At 42.5% G+C, this 18488-nt stretch overlaps 1 protein-coding gene across 1 annotated transcript; it reads right to left on the reverse strand.

The window, feature by feature from the left end:
• Positions 1–1295: 1295 nt before the first annotated feature.
• Positions 1296–18404, reverse strand: COQ5 (coenzyme Q5, methyltransferase). The gene is made up of 7 exons (XM_010814066.4): positions 18182–18404; positions 15092–15241; positions 11527–11748; positions 4470–4576; positions 2970–3058; positions 2005–2116; positions 1296–1920 (listed from the first exon to the last, which is right to left on the reverse strand). Exons 1-7 carry the CDS (start codon positions 18381–18383, stop codon positions 1810–1812), a joined length of 993 nt encoding a protein of 330 aa, XP_010812368.1. The 5' UTR covers positions 18384–18404; the 3' UTR covers positions 1296–1809.
• Positions 18405–18488: the final 84 nt, after the last annotated feature.

Below are 18488 nucleotides of genomic sequence, written 5' to 3' on the forward strand. Positions count from 1 at the left end.
ATTGGGGTGATTTAGGTTTGGATTTATGTGAACAGACTGAAAAGGTTCCTGTAATTCACCTTTCTTCTAGCTGCTTTCCCACTTTTGTGATCTGGCTATATTTGTTTGATACCCGACAGGTATTCGGCCTCCAAAGCTGCATCAATCTTGTCGATTTTAGCTCTTCTTAGAAGCAGTCCAGCAAAGAGCCTAAAGCTGCTCTTAGGCCATAAACAGCTGGACAGTGGGAGTTCTAATTTGACCTGGCCCATATCACCAGAAAGTGACAGCTTTTAACTTTTTATTTCTTGATTCAGATATGAGAATCACTGCCACTGATAGGACTGGGTTGATCGCCTATGAAGATTTTTCAGTGCCTGATCCTTGATAATTTCAAAGGCTCCAAATGGCTGAAAACAAAATCTACGCTGAAAGTTTTTCTAAGGTTTAGCATTGTATCAAAAGTTCTTAGGTGCTGTTCTTTAAGACACTTGTATATAGACAGCTGTATCTGGAAGCTTTTCAATGACAGGGCAAGATCTTGTGAGTGAGGGCACATAAATGACCCCATCCGTGCTGGGGCAAGAGGGTAGCACATCTGAAGACATTTCAAATAGCCTTGTCTGAGGTCTCTGCAGGACCTCCCTGGTGGCTCAGCAGTAAAGAATCTCCCTGCCAATGCAGATGTGGGTTCGATCCCTGCATCGGGAATATTCCTTGGAGAAGGAAATGGTAACCCACCCCACTATTGCCTGGGAAATCCCATGGACAGAGGAGCCTAGTGGGCTACAGTCCATGGGGTCCCAAAGAGTTGGGCATAACTTTAGTGACTCAACAACAATAGCAAGGTCTCTGCAATTAAACTGCCAGCAACTCCCAGGTTGATTTCTGTAATTTCTTACCAGCCCTTTTCCCACCCCTACCCCCCTGCAAAAAAGAAAACCCTTAAATTTCATCCACACTGAAAATATTTATGGTTTGATTTTAACATCAAATATAGTGGACTATATTAAGGAGATAAGAGCTCTGCCCCGCTCTGCTGAGCACTGGAGGGGGCTTGGCTAGATAGTTACCAAACTTTTTTTTTTGGCTATAAGATCCTTTCTTCAAATGTATTCTGACAAGCTCTCAATTTTTTAGATGTGAAAGCAGAAGTCTGCTGGTACATTTATTCTTTCAACAAGGATTTGTCAAGTTGTTTTCTTCATGACTCGAACCGAGGACACAATACTGGCTTTTGGTGGAAGAGTACTGAATGAATAATGAAGAAAGTGTATTTCTTTCACCTCCCTCAAGAAGAAACTGACAAAATCCACGAAAATTGTAAACTCATTTAGTGTTTCAGTTGCACAGTTCTAGTTGTGATCCTTAGCCCTATACTTTGGGCCTTGGCTTTTGGCCCCAGACTTAGTCCTAGGCTGAAAGGTGAACTTGGGTATAGTTAGCAAGTTTTCTGGTTCAAATCATCATTGGATTCAAATGATTCATTATCCCTCTGGAAGGCAGCACTGGCAGAGAAACTACAAATACACTTCAAAATTGAGTTTTAGTGCTGGTTTTACCTTAACCACATACTGCACACCCAAAAAAAATAGGACTTAAGTAAAAGTACAGACAAATAACTCTGGGAGAAGGCCTGAAGCAGCCCCTAAGGAAAGCTGCAGTCAAGTGACAGGAACTTGGTTCTTTCACTTTGAGATTGGTCACATCAGAACGTGGGTCCAAGGCACATAGCCTCAAGCAGAGATGTCCTGCTGCTGGTCACACTAACTGGATTATCCTCCAGCTCCAGACTTCTGACAGGATGTGACTGGTTCACGCTTCAGAATCTTAACGGAGATAAAGTTTGAAACCAGAGTGAATGGCTACAATGCCTGATGTGAGATTTTCATAAGTCACCTTCTGAAAACCTGCATCTTCTATCATCTCCTTGAATTCCTCCTAAAACACAAAGAAAGATACAGCAGAAATTGCCTGGATTTCAACTGTGGAGCCTTGGGTTGTAAGCTATAGATTTTTTTGTACCTGAGATGGGAACTGTCGGATACTCTCTACAAGGTATTGGTAGGACTTCCAATCTCCTGCAATGACTTCTCCCAGGACAGGAATGACCTGGAAGCTATATACATCATAGAGCCTAAACAAAAAGGCAAAAGATTAAGATTAGAACATGACCGTTAATAAGCAAGAAGGTCTAAGCCTGGGATTATAAACTCAAAAATGCCTATTGCGGTCAAGCAAGTACCTGAAATAAGTGACCCAGTTGAGGGTGTGGTGACAGGCACAGTTAGGAAGGTCCAGAAAACTGGAGAAGGCAATGGCACCCCACTCCAGTACTCTTGCCTGGAAAATCCCATGGGCGGAGGAGCCTGGTGGGCTGCAGTGCATGGGGTCGCTGAGAGTCGGACACGACTGAGCGACTTCACTTTCACTGTTCACTTTCATGCATTGGAGAAGGAAATGGCAACTCACTCCAGTGTTCTTGCCTGGAGAATCCCAGGGACGGGGGAGCCTGGTGGGCTGCCGTCTATGGGGTCGCCCAGAGTCGGACATGACTGAATCGACTTAGCAGCAGCAGTAGAAAAGTGGGGAAGGGGCAGTTACTACCCAGCTCTGATTATTGCCATGTGGGAATATGGGCTTAACCAGGGTTGCCATATTCCTGATTTCTCAGCTGAAGTTGGAAATCCAAATTTTTATGTAAAATTTCTCAATTTTAAAATATAGACATCTAAGTCAATTTTCTAAAGTTAACCATGAGCCAAACAAAATACATATGCAGGCCCACTTGAGTCTCTGGTCACTGGTTTGAGACTCTTCTGGTCTAGGTGTTATCATTCAGAATTGGCTGACCACAGAAGTGGCACTGTCCTTCAGGGACTCAGGGACTCAGAGGTTCCTGCTTAAAGCTACTGGCTGTTTTCTATCCATTTGGGAATGGGAAACCCTTGGCTGGATGGTGAAAATCAAGCCCTGTTAACAATACCAACCTGGATAGGAGGGGATTGTTTACTTGGCTGAACTCCAGACAGAGAAACCTTCCTCCTGGTTTCAGGACACGGTGGGCTTCCTGTAGTGCCTGAGCAAGACAAGAACAATAGGACACACCCCTCAGCAACCCTCACTCGTCTCTGGAAGGCTGAGGCGGCACTAGCTTCTGTGGGCGTTACAAAGCGTGTTTCCCACAGACCCCGTGTTCAATCTCAGTTGGGAAGCTTTAACAGCAGAACAAACCCAGTTTCCTAAATCTTTTAGCCATTCCGCTGCCCATGACTAGAGAAGGTTACCTGGAGTAATCTTCTCTAGTAACTGACTCAGATTGGGGCAGGGCAATTTTTGAATTACTTCTCAAAATCATGATGGCTATCCCTCTTTGATCCAGCAATTTTCCTTCAAAGAGTCTATCTTACAGAAATGTTTCTACCGTGGAAATGACGTGGGGTTATTCATTACAGCACGATTTGAACAGCCTAAGAGCAGAAGCATCTTAATCATCAATGAGAGACTGGTTATATTAGGGAATATATATACAAATGGAATCTATGCAGCTATTTAAAAAAGGAAGAGCCAGAGTTCTTTATGTGCAGACATGGAAAAGTTTGCAGATATATATATATATATATATATAAAATTGTTTTTGCAGGTATATTTTTAAGGGAAAAAAGCAATGGGCAAAATGTTTCATATGCTAATATTTTTATTAAAAAAAGAAAGGAAATGAATACACTTAATATGCCCAAGACATCTTTCCAAAGATACGCCACTCAGAAATTGGTGACCACAGAGGGAGGATCACTCAATGGTTAGCACACAAGGATGAAGATTTTTTAGGGATATATCCCTTTTGTGCTGCTTGAGCCTTGAATTTATTAAAATTTTTTTTTAATTTACAAAGAATAATAAACTGGCTATAGACACAGGAAAAAAATGAAATTAAAACACACCATAAACAACATCCCACCCAAAGCTGGCAACCAGGCAACTGGAGTCCACGGTACAGAAATGAAACTGGGGGCCTTGCCTGTCATCTTCAAATGTTTGGACAGAATGTTCAAGTAGAAATAAAAGAAGAGCTGCATCAAATTAAGGGCTGAACATTCCCTTCTTCCAACAGAGGATCCGTGAATCTAGCCACCTTCTGCCAAAATAGGGGCTGAGTGCCTTTTCTTGTGTCAGCCTTGGGAATTGCTCTGATCTGTGAACTCTGAGTCAGGAGGCTTCATGGAGAGAGAGCAAGACTGACGGGCTCGAAGATATGAATACCAACTCAAGCAACAAAGGCTTCTATGGGGATCTGCTCTGTGGTTTTGTTTTTTTTAATTTTGTGAGCAGGAAAATTGGCAATTAAAAGGATTAAGACCTCTCAGCCTGAAACATTCAACTCAGGAGCTGGGCCCGGAGAAGAATCTCTCCCTTTCCTCATTCACTGTGGAGCCACCCCCAGAGAGCTAATATCCTGAGTCACACCAGCAGATTCGGCCATGGTTAACCTGATCAATGTGTGTGACGTTCCGGATCCCAAAGGCAATGGTGTAAACATCAAACTTGTTATCGTCGAAGGGCAGTTCTTCTGCATCTCCCAATATCCAGGCAAGTCCTGAAAGAGAAAAGCAGTTCTGGCCTCAGCCTGGACTGCTGTCTCCTCTGCACCCAGGGAACTGTCAAACCTGGGAAGAGGGTTGTGGGAACCCCTGAATTTGTAGTCAGCTGGACAGAAGTATGGGTACCCTGAACACCCTGTTTGTGGCTGTCTTGTGAACTGGGGGCAGTCTTGTGGCAATAAGCCCTAAACCTGTGGAATCTGATGCTAACTCTGGTAACTAGTGTTAGAACTGAATTGAATTGTTGGACAGCTGGCTGGCGCTGGAGAATTGGAGAACTGTACGGTGCTGCAGAGTACATCATGAGAAACGCTGGGCTGGAAGAAGCCCAAGCTGGAATCAAGACTGCTGGGAGAAATATCAATAACCTCAGATATGTAGATGACACCACGCTTACGGCAGAAAGTGAAAAGGAACTAAAAAGCTCTTGATGAAAGTGAAAGTGGAGAGTGAAAAAGTTGGTTTAAAGCTCAACATTCAGAAAATGAAGATCATGGCATCTGGTCCCATCACTTCATGGGAAATAGATGGAGAAACAGTGGAAACAGTGTCAGACTTTATTTTTGGGGGCTCCAAGATCACTGCAGATGGTGACTGCACTCATGAAATTAAAAGAAGAAAAGTTATGACCAACCTAGATAGCATATTGAAAAGCAGAGACATTACTTTGACAACAAAGGTCCGTCTAGTCAAGGCTATGGTTTTTCCAGTGGTCATGTATGGATGTGAAAGTTGGACTGTGAAGAAAGCTGAGTGCCGAAGAATTGAAGCTTTTGAACTGTGGTGTTAGAGAAGACTCTTGAGAGTCCCTTGGAGTGCAAGGAGATCCAGCCAGTCCATTCTGAAGGAGATCAGCCCTGGGATTTCTTTGGAAGAAATGATGCTAAAGCTGAAACTCCAGTACTTTGGCCACCTCATGCAAAGAGTTGACTCATTGGAAAAGACTGATGCTGGAAGGGATTGGGGGCAGGAGGAGAAGGGGACGACAGAGGATAAGATGGCTAGATGGCATCTCTGACTCGATGGGTGTGAGTCTGAGTGAACTCCGGGAGATGGTGATGGACAGGGAGGACTGGCGTGCTGCGATTCACGGGGTTGCAAGGAGTCGGACACGACTGAGCGACTGAACTGAACTGAACTGATGGTGCTGGGGGAACATCACACATGCGGTATCTGAAGCGGTGTCAGAAAACGCACACCTGCCTTCTCCAGTGGATTCCTGGCCACCGTCTTCAGGGTGTCCTTCAGTCCTGAGAATTTGAAGTTTCTGGTGTCCTTGAAGTTTAGAAGAAAGTTTCCCCCAAGGTTCTCAGAGTAGACACTGGTTACTTACTTATGCCTTACTACTAAGTCACTTCAGTCGTGTCCAACTCTGTGCGACCCCATAGACGGCAGCCCACCAGACTCCCCTGTCCCTGGGATTCTCCAGGCAAGAACACTAGAGTGGGTTGCCATTTCCTTTTCCAATGCATGAAAGTGAAAAGTGAAAGTGAAGTAGCTCAGTCGTGTCTGACTCCTAGCGACCCCATGGACTGCAGCGCACTAGGCTCCTTCGTCCATGGGATTTTCCAGGCAAGAGTACTGGAGTGGGGTGCCATTGCCTTCTCCATAGTTATGCCTTACTCTTAACCAATTTTTATCCAACGAGGTGTAAAGCAGTATGCTTACGAGCCCAGGTCCTGGTGTTGCCTGGGTTCTAATGCCAGCTTTCCCAATTATTAGCTATATAACCTTTTTCTTTTTTTAAATAATACAAGTTTTTGAATAGAGTCATTTTTTATTTTTGGCTGTGCTGGGTCTTCGTTGCTGTGTGGGCTTTTCTCTAGTTTCAGAGAGCAGGGGCTACTCTCTAGTTGTGGTGCATGGGCTTCTCACTGTGGTGGCTTCTCTTGTTGCGGAGCGCAAACTCTAGGCTCCCGGGCTTCAGTAGCTGCAGTGCATGGTTTCAGTAGCTGCAGCTCCTGGGCTTTAGAGCACAGGCTCAGCAGTTGTGGAGCATAGGCTTAGCTGCTTCATGGCCTGTGGGATCATCCCGTACCAAGGATCAAACTCATGTCTTCTGTACTGGTAGGCAGATTCTTTACCACTGAGCCACCAGGGAAGCCCCTAGCTATATAATTTTGGATAAACTACGTTGCCTCAGTTTCCTCATGTGTAAAGTGGAGTCAATAATAGTACCTACTTCAGATAGTCATCAGAATTTATTCTAAGTACATAATTTAGCATAGTTATATTGGTTCTACTGGACTCACAGAGAAGCAGAGTGTCTTGACCCCAAGTCTGGTCATGAATTCAGAAAGCACCCAAGGGAGCTGCCTATCAGGGTGGCTATATCCTCCAAGAATCCTGATTCAGCTTCAGTATTATTCGACATGCAGTGAATCAGACACGAAGTATGATTCAGTAGGGAGGCTTCATCAGTTCAGGTCAGTTCAGTCGCTCAGTCGTGTCTGACTCTTTGCGACCCCATGAACTGCAGCACGCCAGGCCTCCCTGTCCATCACCAACTCCCGGAGTTTACCCAAACTCATGTCCATCGAGTCAGTGATGCCATCTACCCATCTCATCCTCTGTCGTCCCGTTCTCCTCCTGCCCCCAATCCCTCCCAGCATCAGAGTCTTTTCCAATGAGTCAACTCTTCGCATGAGGTGGCCAAAGTATTGGAGTTTCAGCTTCAGCATCAGTCCTTCCAATGAACACCCAGGACTGATCTCCTTTAGGATGGACTGGTTGGATCTCCTTGCAGTCCAAGGGGCTCTCAAGAGTCTTCTCCAACATCACAGTTCAAAAGCATCAATTCTTCAGCACTCAGCCTTCTTCACAGTCCAACTCTCACATCCATACATGACCACTGGAAAAACCATAGCCTTGACTAGACGGACCTTTGTTGGCAAAGTAATGTCTCTGCTTTTCAATATGCTATCTAGATTGGTCATAACTTTCCTTCCAAGTAGTAAGTGTCTTTTAATTTCATGGCTGCAATCACCATCTGCAGTGATTTTGGAGCCCCAAAAAATAAAGTCTGATACTGTTTCCCCATCTATTTCCCATGAAGTGATAGGACCAGATGCCATGATCTTCGTTTTCTGAATATTGAGCTTTAAGCCAACTTTTTCACTCTCCACTTTCACTTTCATCAATAGGCTTTTTAGTTCCTCTTCACTTTCTGCCATAAGGGTGGTGTCATCTGCATATCTGAGGTGATTGATATTTCTCCTGGCAATCTTGATTCCAGCTTGTGCTTCTTCCAGCCCAGCGTTTCTCATGATGTACTCTGCATAGAAGTTAAATAAGCAGGGTGACAATATACAGCCTTGATGTACCCCTTTTCCTATTTGGAACCAGTCTGTTGTTCCATGTCCAGTTCTAACTGTTGCTTCCTGACCTGCATATAGGTTTCTCAAGAGGCAGGTCAGGTGGTCTGGTATTCCCATCTCTTGAAGAATTTTCCACAGTTTATTGTGATCCACACAGTCAAAGGCTTTGGCATAGTCAATAAAGCAGAAATAGATGTTTTTCTGGAATTCTCTTGCTTTTTCGATGATCCAGCGGATGTTGGCAATTTGATCTCTGATTCATCTGCCTTTTCTAAAACTAGCTTGAACATCTGGAAGTTCATGGTTCACGTATTGCTGAAGCCTGGCTTGGAGAATTTTGAGCATTACTTGACTAGCATGTGAGATGAGTGCAATTGTGCGGTAGTTTGAGCATTCTTTGGCATTGCCTTTCTTTGGGATTGGAATGAAAACTGACCTTTTCCAGTCCTGTGGCCACTGCTGAGTTTTCCAAATTTGCTGGCATATTGAGTGCAGCACTTTCACAACATCATCTTTCAGGATTTGAAATAGCTCCACTGGAATTCCATCACCTCCACTAGCTTTGTTCATAGTGATGCTTCCTAGGGCACACTTGACTTCTCATTCCAGGATGTCTGGCTCTAGGTGAGTGATCACACCACCGTGATTATCTGGGTTGTGAAGATCTTTTTTGTACAGTTCTTCTGTGTATTCTTGCCACCTCTTCTTAATATCTTCTGCTTCTGTTAGGTCCATACCATTCTGTCCTTTATAGTGCCCATCTTTGCATGAAATGTTCTTTGGTATCTCTAGTTTTCTTGAATAGATCTCTAGTCTTTACCATTCTGTTGTTTTCCTCTATTTCTTTGCATTGATCTCTGAGGAAGGCTTTTTTTATCTCTCCTTGCTATTCTTTGGAACTCTGCATTCAGATGCTTATGTTTCCTTTTCTCCTTTGCTTTTCACTTCTCTTCTTTTCACAGCTATTTGTAAGGCCTCCTCAGACTTCATAGGAGGCTTCATAGAGGAAGGTAAATGGAAATAATCTTCCTGTGAGGCACACTAACAGTATTTAACAAGAACCTCAGCAATGAGCATGCCCTTTAACATAGCCATTTGATTTTTTGGAGGAAATTTTTCAGAGGAAGACACTAACAACATTATCATCAAAGCTACTGCTTACTAAGCCCATGATGATGAGGTCTATGTAATCACTTTACATACATTAGCTTCTACAGGCCCTCTGCAGTGAGAATGCAGAGTCTTAACCACTGGACCACTGGAATTCCCAGGAATATTTTTTTTTAAGACTTATTTTTTTTTTAATGTGGACCATTTTTAAAGTCTTTATTGAATTTGGTTACAATATTCATTGTGTTTTATGCTTTGGTTTTTTTGACTGTGAGGGGCATGAAAGAATCTTAGCTCCCTGACCATGGATCGAACTCCTACCTCCTGCATTGGAAGGCAATGTGTTAACCCTGGAGTACCAGGGAAGTCCCCAGAAATTTTCAATAACATGGAAAAATCTCATGATACAATGCTAAATTAAACAAAGCAGAATACTAAATTATATCTCCAAGATGTTGTCAATATTATAAAAAGGAAATGATTAGGAAAAAGCTAGGGAGCAAATATACTAAAATACTGAGGGTCATCTCTGGATGCTGGAACTATGGTTAATATTTACCTCTTCATAATGTAACTTTTCAAATGTTTGATTTCTAACATCCCAAATTTTCCCAAATATATCACTTTTATAATCCATCAAATCTTTTTAAGGTTTCTGCCCTCCAAGCTTCTACTTTGGGAGGAAGTGCTGCATGTAAATACAACATGTAATGGTGCTACACACAAAAATGCCTTTCTACATTAACTTTTATAGTTATTAAATAATTTCTAGGATCCTTCTATTTAGTTTCAAATTTATTTTGGCATGATAGGTGTTGCAAAGGCATTATTATTGGAGACTGGTACCTTGTAACTCAGCTGGTAAAGAATTTGCCTGCAATGCAGGAGACCCTGGTTCAATTCCTGGGTCGGGAAGCTCCCCTGGAGAAGGGAAAGGCTACCCACTCCAGTATTCTGGCCTGGAGAATTCCAAGGACTCCATGGGGTCGCAAAGAGTCGGACATAACTGAGTGACTTTCATTTCACTTTCAAAGCAGAGGAAAAATAAAACCAAACTCTGCAGCACCTAATGATTCCTACACAGGTGGATCTGTCTTGGCTGTTAGGAGACCCTGAAAGGCAAGCTATGCTATGGCAGAGATGATTCCAGAAGTGGAACGTTACCCATCATTCCCATCTTTGTTCTCCACTCTTCATGGCTGAGCACCAGAGAGAAGGGAAACACGTTTCTCAGTAGGAGTAAGAACACAGTGCCTTTGTCTAGAAACACTAGTGACTGTCCGCCTTCTGATCAGTGCTGATGGTTAACAAAAGAGCCCTTCATCTGGGGGGCCAAGTGGGCTGCAGTTCGTCTAGGCAGCTCGTTCTGGGGGTGGAAGTAGGAGGAGGAAGAATTAACCTAAAACAACCACAGACACTCGTGGTGGGGAGGTGGTGGGAGAGGAGAGAAGTGCTGATGTTGACCCGAGGGACTTGGGTTCTTTGTTGGGTACCACTGCCTCTCACTGGGGCTGCCTGCAGTGCTCGGCCAGTGTGGAAGAGGGCAGTACAGTGGCTCTGCAAAGCTGGGTAAACGTGCTGCAGCTGCCAGATCAATACATCTACTAGGGCAAAATACTGGGGGCAAAAGTATTTCAAAATATAAAAAGAGAAAGCCAAATGTAAAATGTGTATCTTTAAGCTAGAGCAGAAACTGTCCATTTGGGAGCTGCAGCAGCTGCCTGGAGATAGCCAGTCACTTTCCCCTTGGCTGAAGAGCAGACCGTGCGAGGGAAGTTTGAAGAGTACCATTTACGGGTGATTCTTCAACAGCATCAGCTGCGCCCTCTGAGAAACCCATGCTGAAATAGAGATAGGAGGGCAAAGTTTTCTTTTCTGGCGGGGGGGTGGGTTGGTTGGGGGGTGAGGGGAGATACCCGGAAAAAAAATAAAAAGAAGAGGAAGCAAGGATGTGTGTGGGAAGAGCCATGAGACCTTGACGCAGATCTGAGAAAGCCCCAGCCAACCCAAGAGGGGGTTCTGGAACAAAGACTGCCTGTGAAGAGAGCCCACATGGCATATGTTCAGGCCTGGGTGCCCCATGGATCCTTGGTCACTGGCTGGGTGCCACCAGGTTGGAAAGCTGAGGCAGAGCTTAGTTTTGGGAGGGGGATGAAATGGCTCAAGAATAGGGTGCTGGGGTCATCAGAGAGCTGCTGGGAATTGAAAGCCAAACTTCTGTCTCAGGGTCCAAGAGCTGAGACCCAAAGAGTCAGTCCACATTTCGGATCTGCCATTTAAACTGCATGACTTGAATAAGATACTTAACCTCTTTGGGTCTGGGTTGTCTCCCCTGTCACTTGAGGCTGGTAACTGGTTGCTGAAATAACTTATGCAATAGTACACATGCTAGGCTCGGCCCCACAAAGTCCACTCCTATGTATCTATTAGTTTCTGAAATCTGGAAAAGAAAGCACTTCAGCATTGTACACATTCCATTTATAAACATCTCCTCCAGGTCCACTTTCTGCAGGACTTACCAGCTTTGTATCCTTGAGCACGGGCTTTCTGTTTTCCAATCTTTAGCATCTCCTTGTTGATGTCACAGACCATGACATGAGAACCACCCAAGGAATCCTCTTCATTCTGGTACTTTCTGGCAATTTCTTCCCAGGATAAATTTTGTTGGGCCCTTAGCTGCCTCTTCTGCTTTCTCTGATGCTGCGCCTGAACATAATTAAGGAACCGGAATGCAATGTCACCTGTGGGAAGCCAACAGGAGGAAAGATCAAACACAAACACAACTGCAGCATTTCTTAAACCCAAAAGGAGCAGCAAAGATACAGGGGTTGAGGAGTGTATGAAAACTGAAAGGCTGTACTCATTTCAATAGTTCATTTTGTTTTTAACAGCAATTTTTTAACTGCTAAGATTCTTTAAATAAAAAACCTTTAAAAACTGCATATGTAATGCATGGACACATTCTTACTCTAAAAGGCTCAATACTTAAATATATAGAATAAAACATGAAAGTTGCCATCTCCACACTCTCCAGACATGACAAGTGGGAAGAGCTGAGTGTACTGCTTCCTAGTCTTTTTCTAATAATTTTTTGACAGTAACATGAAGGTATACTCACAAGCAACAACAACTCACTGCCCCACCACTCCCCATAACCAGCTCAGTTCCCCACAGACCATCTTTCCCAATCCCTTTAGTGGTTTCTTCTGTTGGTTACAGCTATTTCTTTACTCACAAAATTTATAAAGCTATCCTGCCCCCATCTCTGCTTGCCTCTGTCCTCCCAATATATTTATATCACTTTTAATAGTTCCTCACAGATACCTGTGTAACCTAGAGTAATAAGCTAATCTATATTTTCTTTTTTTTTAATTTTTATTTTTTAATTAGGGGTACAGTTGATTTATAGTATTTCAGGTATATAGCAAGATGACTCAGTTACACATATATTTTCATTTTCAGAGTCTTTTCCATTATGGCTTATTACAAGATATTGACTATAGTTCCTTGTGCTATATAGTAGGTCCCTTTTGCTTATTTTATATGTAGTAGTATATATCTGGAGAAGGCAATGGCACCCCACTCCAGTACTCTTGCCTGGAAAATCCCATGGACAGAGGAGCCTGGTAGGCTGCAGTCCATGGGGTCGCTAAGAGTCAGACACGACTGAGCGACTTCACTTTCACTTTTCACTTTCATGCATTGGAGAAGGAAATGGCAACCCACTCCAGTGTTCTTGCCTGGAGAATCCCAGGGACGGGGGAGCTTGGTGGGCTGCCATCTCTGGGGTCGCACAGAGTTGGACACGACTGAAGCGACTTAGCAGCAGTATATATCTATTAATCCCATTCCAAGTTTATCCCTCCTACCTTGTTTTATTATTCCATCAACTATAGATAGTAACTTTTGACTCCTTTCAACCTTCCATTTTATATATATATGTGTGTATGTGTGTGTGTGTGTATGTTCTGTCAAGCCTGATAACATTGTATTTGTTCTATAGCTCTAAGTTTTCTGTGCTTTGTTGATGGTTTGAGTTTAAAAGCAGAAGATCAAGTGTTTACATTATTGTGACCATGTCGTAAATACTGTTTAGGCAAAGCCAGTGCTTTCAGGATCATATTTCCTTTTTTATAATGCTGTTTCCTTGTCTTTGTTTTCTTTTTTTTTTTCCTTGTCTTTGTTTTCTTCTTTGTTTATTTCTTGTAAGAAATACAGCCTTAGGTTTTCCATTTTCTCCATCCAATTAGGTATTCTTCAGTCACTTTCCTATAAATTTAAATATAATTATATGTACTCACATGAAACAACTTAAAAACATAAATGAGGGTTAAATTATATCCATTGTATATAACTTTTCTTTTCCTTCCCACTTAATATGTCCTTGATACTGTTCCATCAGTATTCATAGGCTTTTCTCATTCTTTTAAATAGCTACCTAATATTAATATTTTATAGTATTGATGTGTCTTAAAGTCATTTTTCACTGAGGTAGAAACAGGTTACTTCCAACTTTTCACTATTACTAAAAATTATGTAGTGTGAGCATATTTGTAACTGTATGTTTTAAATGTCTTTTTAAATGTATGGGCTTACTTTTTAATTGCATTTTCTAAATGGGCAGTTGTTGGCATGTGGTAATGTTACTGGCTGGGATGCACTGGAGGTGGTGGCAGCTCTGAAACTTTTCTGTAGCTGTATCTCTATGCAAGGTTTTTTTTTTTTTTTTCAGATTAAATGTTTAGAATTGGAATTGTGGGATCCTAGACTAAAAAGCATTTTAGATTTTGATAGATTCTGCTAATGTCCTCTACCTCACTTTCCTCTGTGCTTCTTTTTGGGGAGAGGACCACACCAACAAAGCCAAACATAAACATGGACATTATTCTATTGCAATTTATTATTATGTATTATTCTATTAGTATAGATTATTACATTATATGACATTTTTCTCTCCAAATGCCTAGTGTGCACCAGGAAACAAAGGACCATGCATAAATAAAAAGAGGCTTTTTTCCCCAATAAAAAAGCTTTCAATATCTGATATGATAGTACATTAGGCAGAAAAGGCTGCCTTGAAAACTTATATGATAAAAGCCCCTCCCTTCCTCAGCAAAGAAAGACGGCAAGTGGGCTAAAGGTTAAACAGAAAGCAAAAATAGTTGTTTAGATGGGGAAAGGACACTGGAGGAAAAAAATTGCTCAGTTTACTTTGTAATCCTCTGAATTTTAGAAAAATGACAGGTTTTGCCAAATATCAAAATGGCAAAACTAATACAATTATATAAAGTTTAAAAATAAAATAGGGAGGGAGGAGGGAGGAGGGTTCAGGATGGGGAACACATGTATACCTGTGGTGGATTCATTTTGATGTTTGGCAAAACTAATACAATTATGTAAAGTTTAAAAATAAAATAAAATTAAAACCAAAAAAAAATTAAAAAATAAAAAATAAAATAAAATTAAAAAAATAAAAATAAAAAACCAAAAAAAAAAAAAGTGCAACAATAAATAGAGTAGATGAAAAAAAAAAAAAAAGAAAGAAAAATGACAGGCACAAAGTTGATATTCTGTGTTTTTGATTGGCATTCAGTAGGGCTTCCCTGGTGGCTTAGTGGTAAAGAATCCACCTGCCACTGCAGCAGACAAGAGTTCACTTCCTGATCCTGGAAGATCCCACATGCTGTGGAGCAACTAAGCCACAACTATTGAGCCCATGCTGTAGAGCCAGGGAGCCGCAACTGCTGAGCCCACACACTACAGCTACCGAAGTCTGTGCACCCTAGAGCCTGTGCTCTGCAACAAGAGAAGCCACCACAGTAAGAAGTCCACGCCCATAGCTAGAGAGTAGCCCCTGCTTGCTACAATTAAAGAAAAGCCTGAGCTTCAGTGAAGACCCAGCACAGCCTAAATAAATAAAACTAAAATAAGAAAAAAGGAAAGAGTAAATCTTTCTGAGAAGTGTATTGATTTTCAATCACCATGTTCAGCCTAATGGAAGGTGAGCTAGCTCATTACAACAAGAGAAACTAGTTTTTATGAAAAGAGTTCAGTGTTACCCAAGGAGACCAAACTGGACATTACCTGTGCCTCCAGCAACATCCAGAAGCTGGGTCCCAGGAAACGGGCGCATCTTCCAGAGCAGCAAATCCTTCCAAACACGATGGATACCGAGACTCATCATATCATTCATCACATCATACTTCTTGGCCACACTTTCAAACACCTGATAGACTTGACATGAGAGAAATACAACATGACTGGGCTACTAATAATATTAACCTGGAAAAGTCCTAAATGTAAGAAAGTTCCCCGTTCCCCCATAAAATTAACTATCTGCAAGGTGGAACCAAGTCATAGTGCTTATGCCCAAATCTGCACATTACCGCTTAAAAAAAAAGGCTTAACTAGGGACTTCCCTGGTGGTCTAGTGGCTAGGACTCCACACTCCCAATGCAGGGCACCCTTGTTTGATCCATGATTGGGAAACTACGTCCCACGTGCCACAACTAAGAGTTTGCATACCACAAGGAAGACGAAAGATCCTGCCTGCCGCAACTAAGACCCAGTGTATCCAAATAAATAAAGAATTTAAAAAGGCTTAAACTGCTTCAAGTAAGAAATAAGTCAACCTCTTTTCTGTTATCTTAGCTTCACATAGGACCATTACCTTGCAATAATGCCATGCACATACTTAGTAGTAAATCTCTTTCTTTTTTGGCCATACTGCATGGCTTGCGGGATCTTAGTTCCCTAACCAAGGATCAGCCCCAAGCTGAGTCCTAACCACTGGACCACCAGGGAGTTCCCCAGTTTCCATTTCTTAGAGGAAGGGGTGGGGGGATTGGAATTTTTCTAAAAGTATCATAATTAAAGACAACAAAATCCATTAGAAAGACATGAAAAATGGATGGGAAGACCTCAGCTCATCTCTGCCTGTGTCACTGAGAAAAACCTCAGGTTCAACTTGGTGGGCAGATGAATGGTAGGACGTGAGTCACGGCCAAGTTGAATTGTAGAAGGTTCTCATGACTCCACAGGACCAAGGAAGAATGTGGAATATGGACTGGCTGAAGAGTTAAGGGATTTACTATCTAAGATGCTTCAAAGTACAGGCTACATTTAACTTCTTTGCATCTCCATTTCTGTTCATCAGATAACAATATCAGTGCGAGCCTCCTACCTACCTGCCAAAAGGACTGAATCAGGTAAAGAAGGGGAGATATGTTGAGTTCCTCAGATGAAATGTGCTGCTAAGACCCAAAACATTACTGTCCTCTGCTGAATCAGCAGACAATAGAGCCCTCCTCCTTTCACTCAATCTTGAACACCTATTCTCAATCCTGGGATCTTATAAGCTTGCTCTTTGCTTTTGAACATCTGGGATATTTAGAGGGACACTGAGGCTCAACCCACTGAGTATAAGCCCTTCTTGCTTTATGTGGTTCTAATATGCAAGAATTTCAGTTATTGTGGTTTAGTTCAATAACACCAGTCCTCTAGCAACATCATTCAAATACAATGGTATATTAACTGTGAGTAGTTGCATAAAGTACAAATCTTGCTAGTAGTCCTTCAGTCCACAAATCATGCATAAATAAGAGATATGCATCACGATCAGAAACCAATTAGGTCACTTCTCTCAGAGTCTGTAGGGGGTTGGTCACTATACATCCCTTATTCACATGCAGACAGCAAAGCATGTAGCTGTTTTACCTTCTGATCTCAGTTGTGAATCTCTGTAGCATTTTACAAAACTAGATAACTGAAAGAGGAAACTGGGCTACAAAAATGAAAGTGCAACAAAATAATGAAAAGGGATAACCTTAGAGGTGAAATTTGAACAGAATGTCAATGGAATCATAGGAGAAACATGACCATGGGGATGTTGATACTGCCACCCCAGACATTTTGGAATTGCAGCCACAGGAACTTTGGGAAGATGAACTTATGGCGTTTACTATCATTTTACCTGGCTCCACTTATTTCACCCCACAATCAGTTATCAAGCTCCTAATGTGCATCAAATGTTGAGAACACAGTTATGAATGAGTCTTAACTTTCTGGGGATTCACAATGAAATGTGTTAATTTAAATTTGATATTCAAGGAATTATAGTAGAGCTATGTATTTAGTAAGGTTGAGGTGGAAGGTAATACAATATACTAGCCTATAAGAGGATCAAAAATTCAATTGTAGGCTCTTTTTGTTATTTCCTGGGTGACTACAGGCCAAGTTAAGGAACCTCTCAGAGCCTCACCTTATCTATCTGTAATGTGAGCATAATACCTTTCTCATTACAAATGGTACAGCTGGAATTTTAAAACAGGTCTTTTCCTTTCCCAAGTCTTATGGTGAAAACAAAGAAAGTGCTGAACAATATCTAACACTTATTGAGCAATTATGAAGTGCCAGGCATTATTCAAAATTCTTTAGTGTGTGAAGTAATATAATCTTCACAAGAACTCCATGAAAGAAATTACTATCTTCCCTATCTGGCAAATTTGGAAGCTGAGGCACATATTAATAGATAAAATAGTCTCCTCCTTTCTTTCTATAAAAGACGGCCTATCCCTTTAGCAAGAGATTAACAATATGGGCTCAGTAGTCAGACCGAACTAGGTTGGAATAGCAGTGCCACCACCAGTTAACTACGTTAAACTGGGCAAGGTTCTGCTTAACCTTTAAGTCTCTATTTCCTCATGAGTAAGATGGAATAACAATACTCACCATCAGGAAGTTGAAATGAGAATTGTAAATAATGTCTGCACACTGCCTGGCACATCATAAATGCTCAATTGAAGGGGTTCTGAGATAATTGAAAAGAGAAGGCTCTAATTTTGGCAGAGACAGACTAAGGGTACTCTTTGGAGGTCAGGACTGCACAAGTTAATGCATCAGAGGCGCGTGCGTGCGTGCTAAGTGGCTTGAAGCAGTCGTGTCCGCCTGCCAGGCTCCTCTGCCCACAGGGATTCTCCAGACAATAATACTGCAGTGGGTTCCCTTGCCCTCCTCCAGGGGATCTTCCCGACCCAGTGGATTGTTTACCACTAGCGCCACCTGGGAAGCCCCTCAGCGGAGCTCACAGGACGTTAAATCAATCCTTGGTTTGGGCAGAAGAAACTAGACCATAGACGGTCAGATCCTTCCCATTCACCCTCTCACCCCTTTTACCTTTGCCCCCCTTCTCCTCTTCCGACACAGTCTCAAACCCAAAGTGCGTTTCGGTTGCCTCCTTCTCTTGGGACAAGAGCCGTGCACCCAGGGGGCCCCTGGGCGAGGAGCTACGAAGCCCGGGGAGCCTGCAGCCCGACACTGCCCTCGACCACCCACAGCCGCAGAAGCTCCATAGAGCCCAGCTCCTGGGGGCTGCCATCTTGACAGTCGGGTGACCGCTGTCAGACAGGACGTAGCGTAGCATCGCTAGATGGCTGACGGCGGCCGACCGGAGACATTATTAGCTGAACGCGTCTTGAAATCT

Source organism: Bos taurus, chromosome 17, assembly GCF_002263795.3.
Source record: "Bos taurus isolate L1 Dominette 01449 registration number 42190680 breed Hereford chromosome 17, ARS-UCD2.0, whole genome shotgun sequence".
Taxonomy (NCBI): Eukaryota; Metazoa; Chordata; class Mammalia; order Artiodactyla; family Bovidae; genus Bos; species Bos taurus.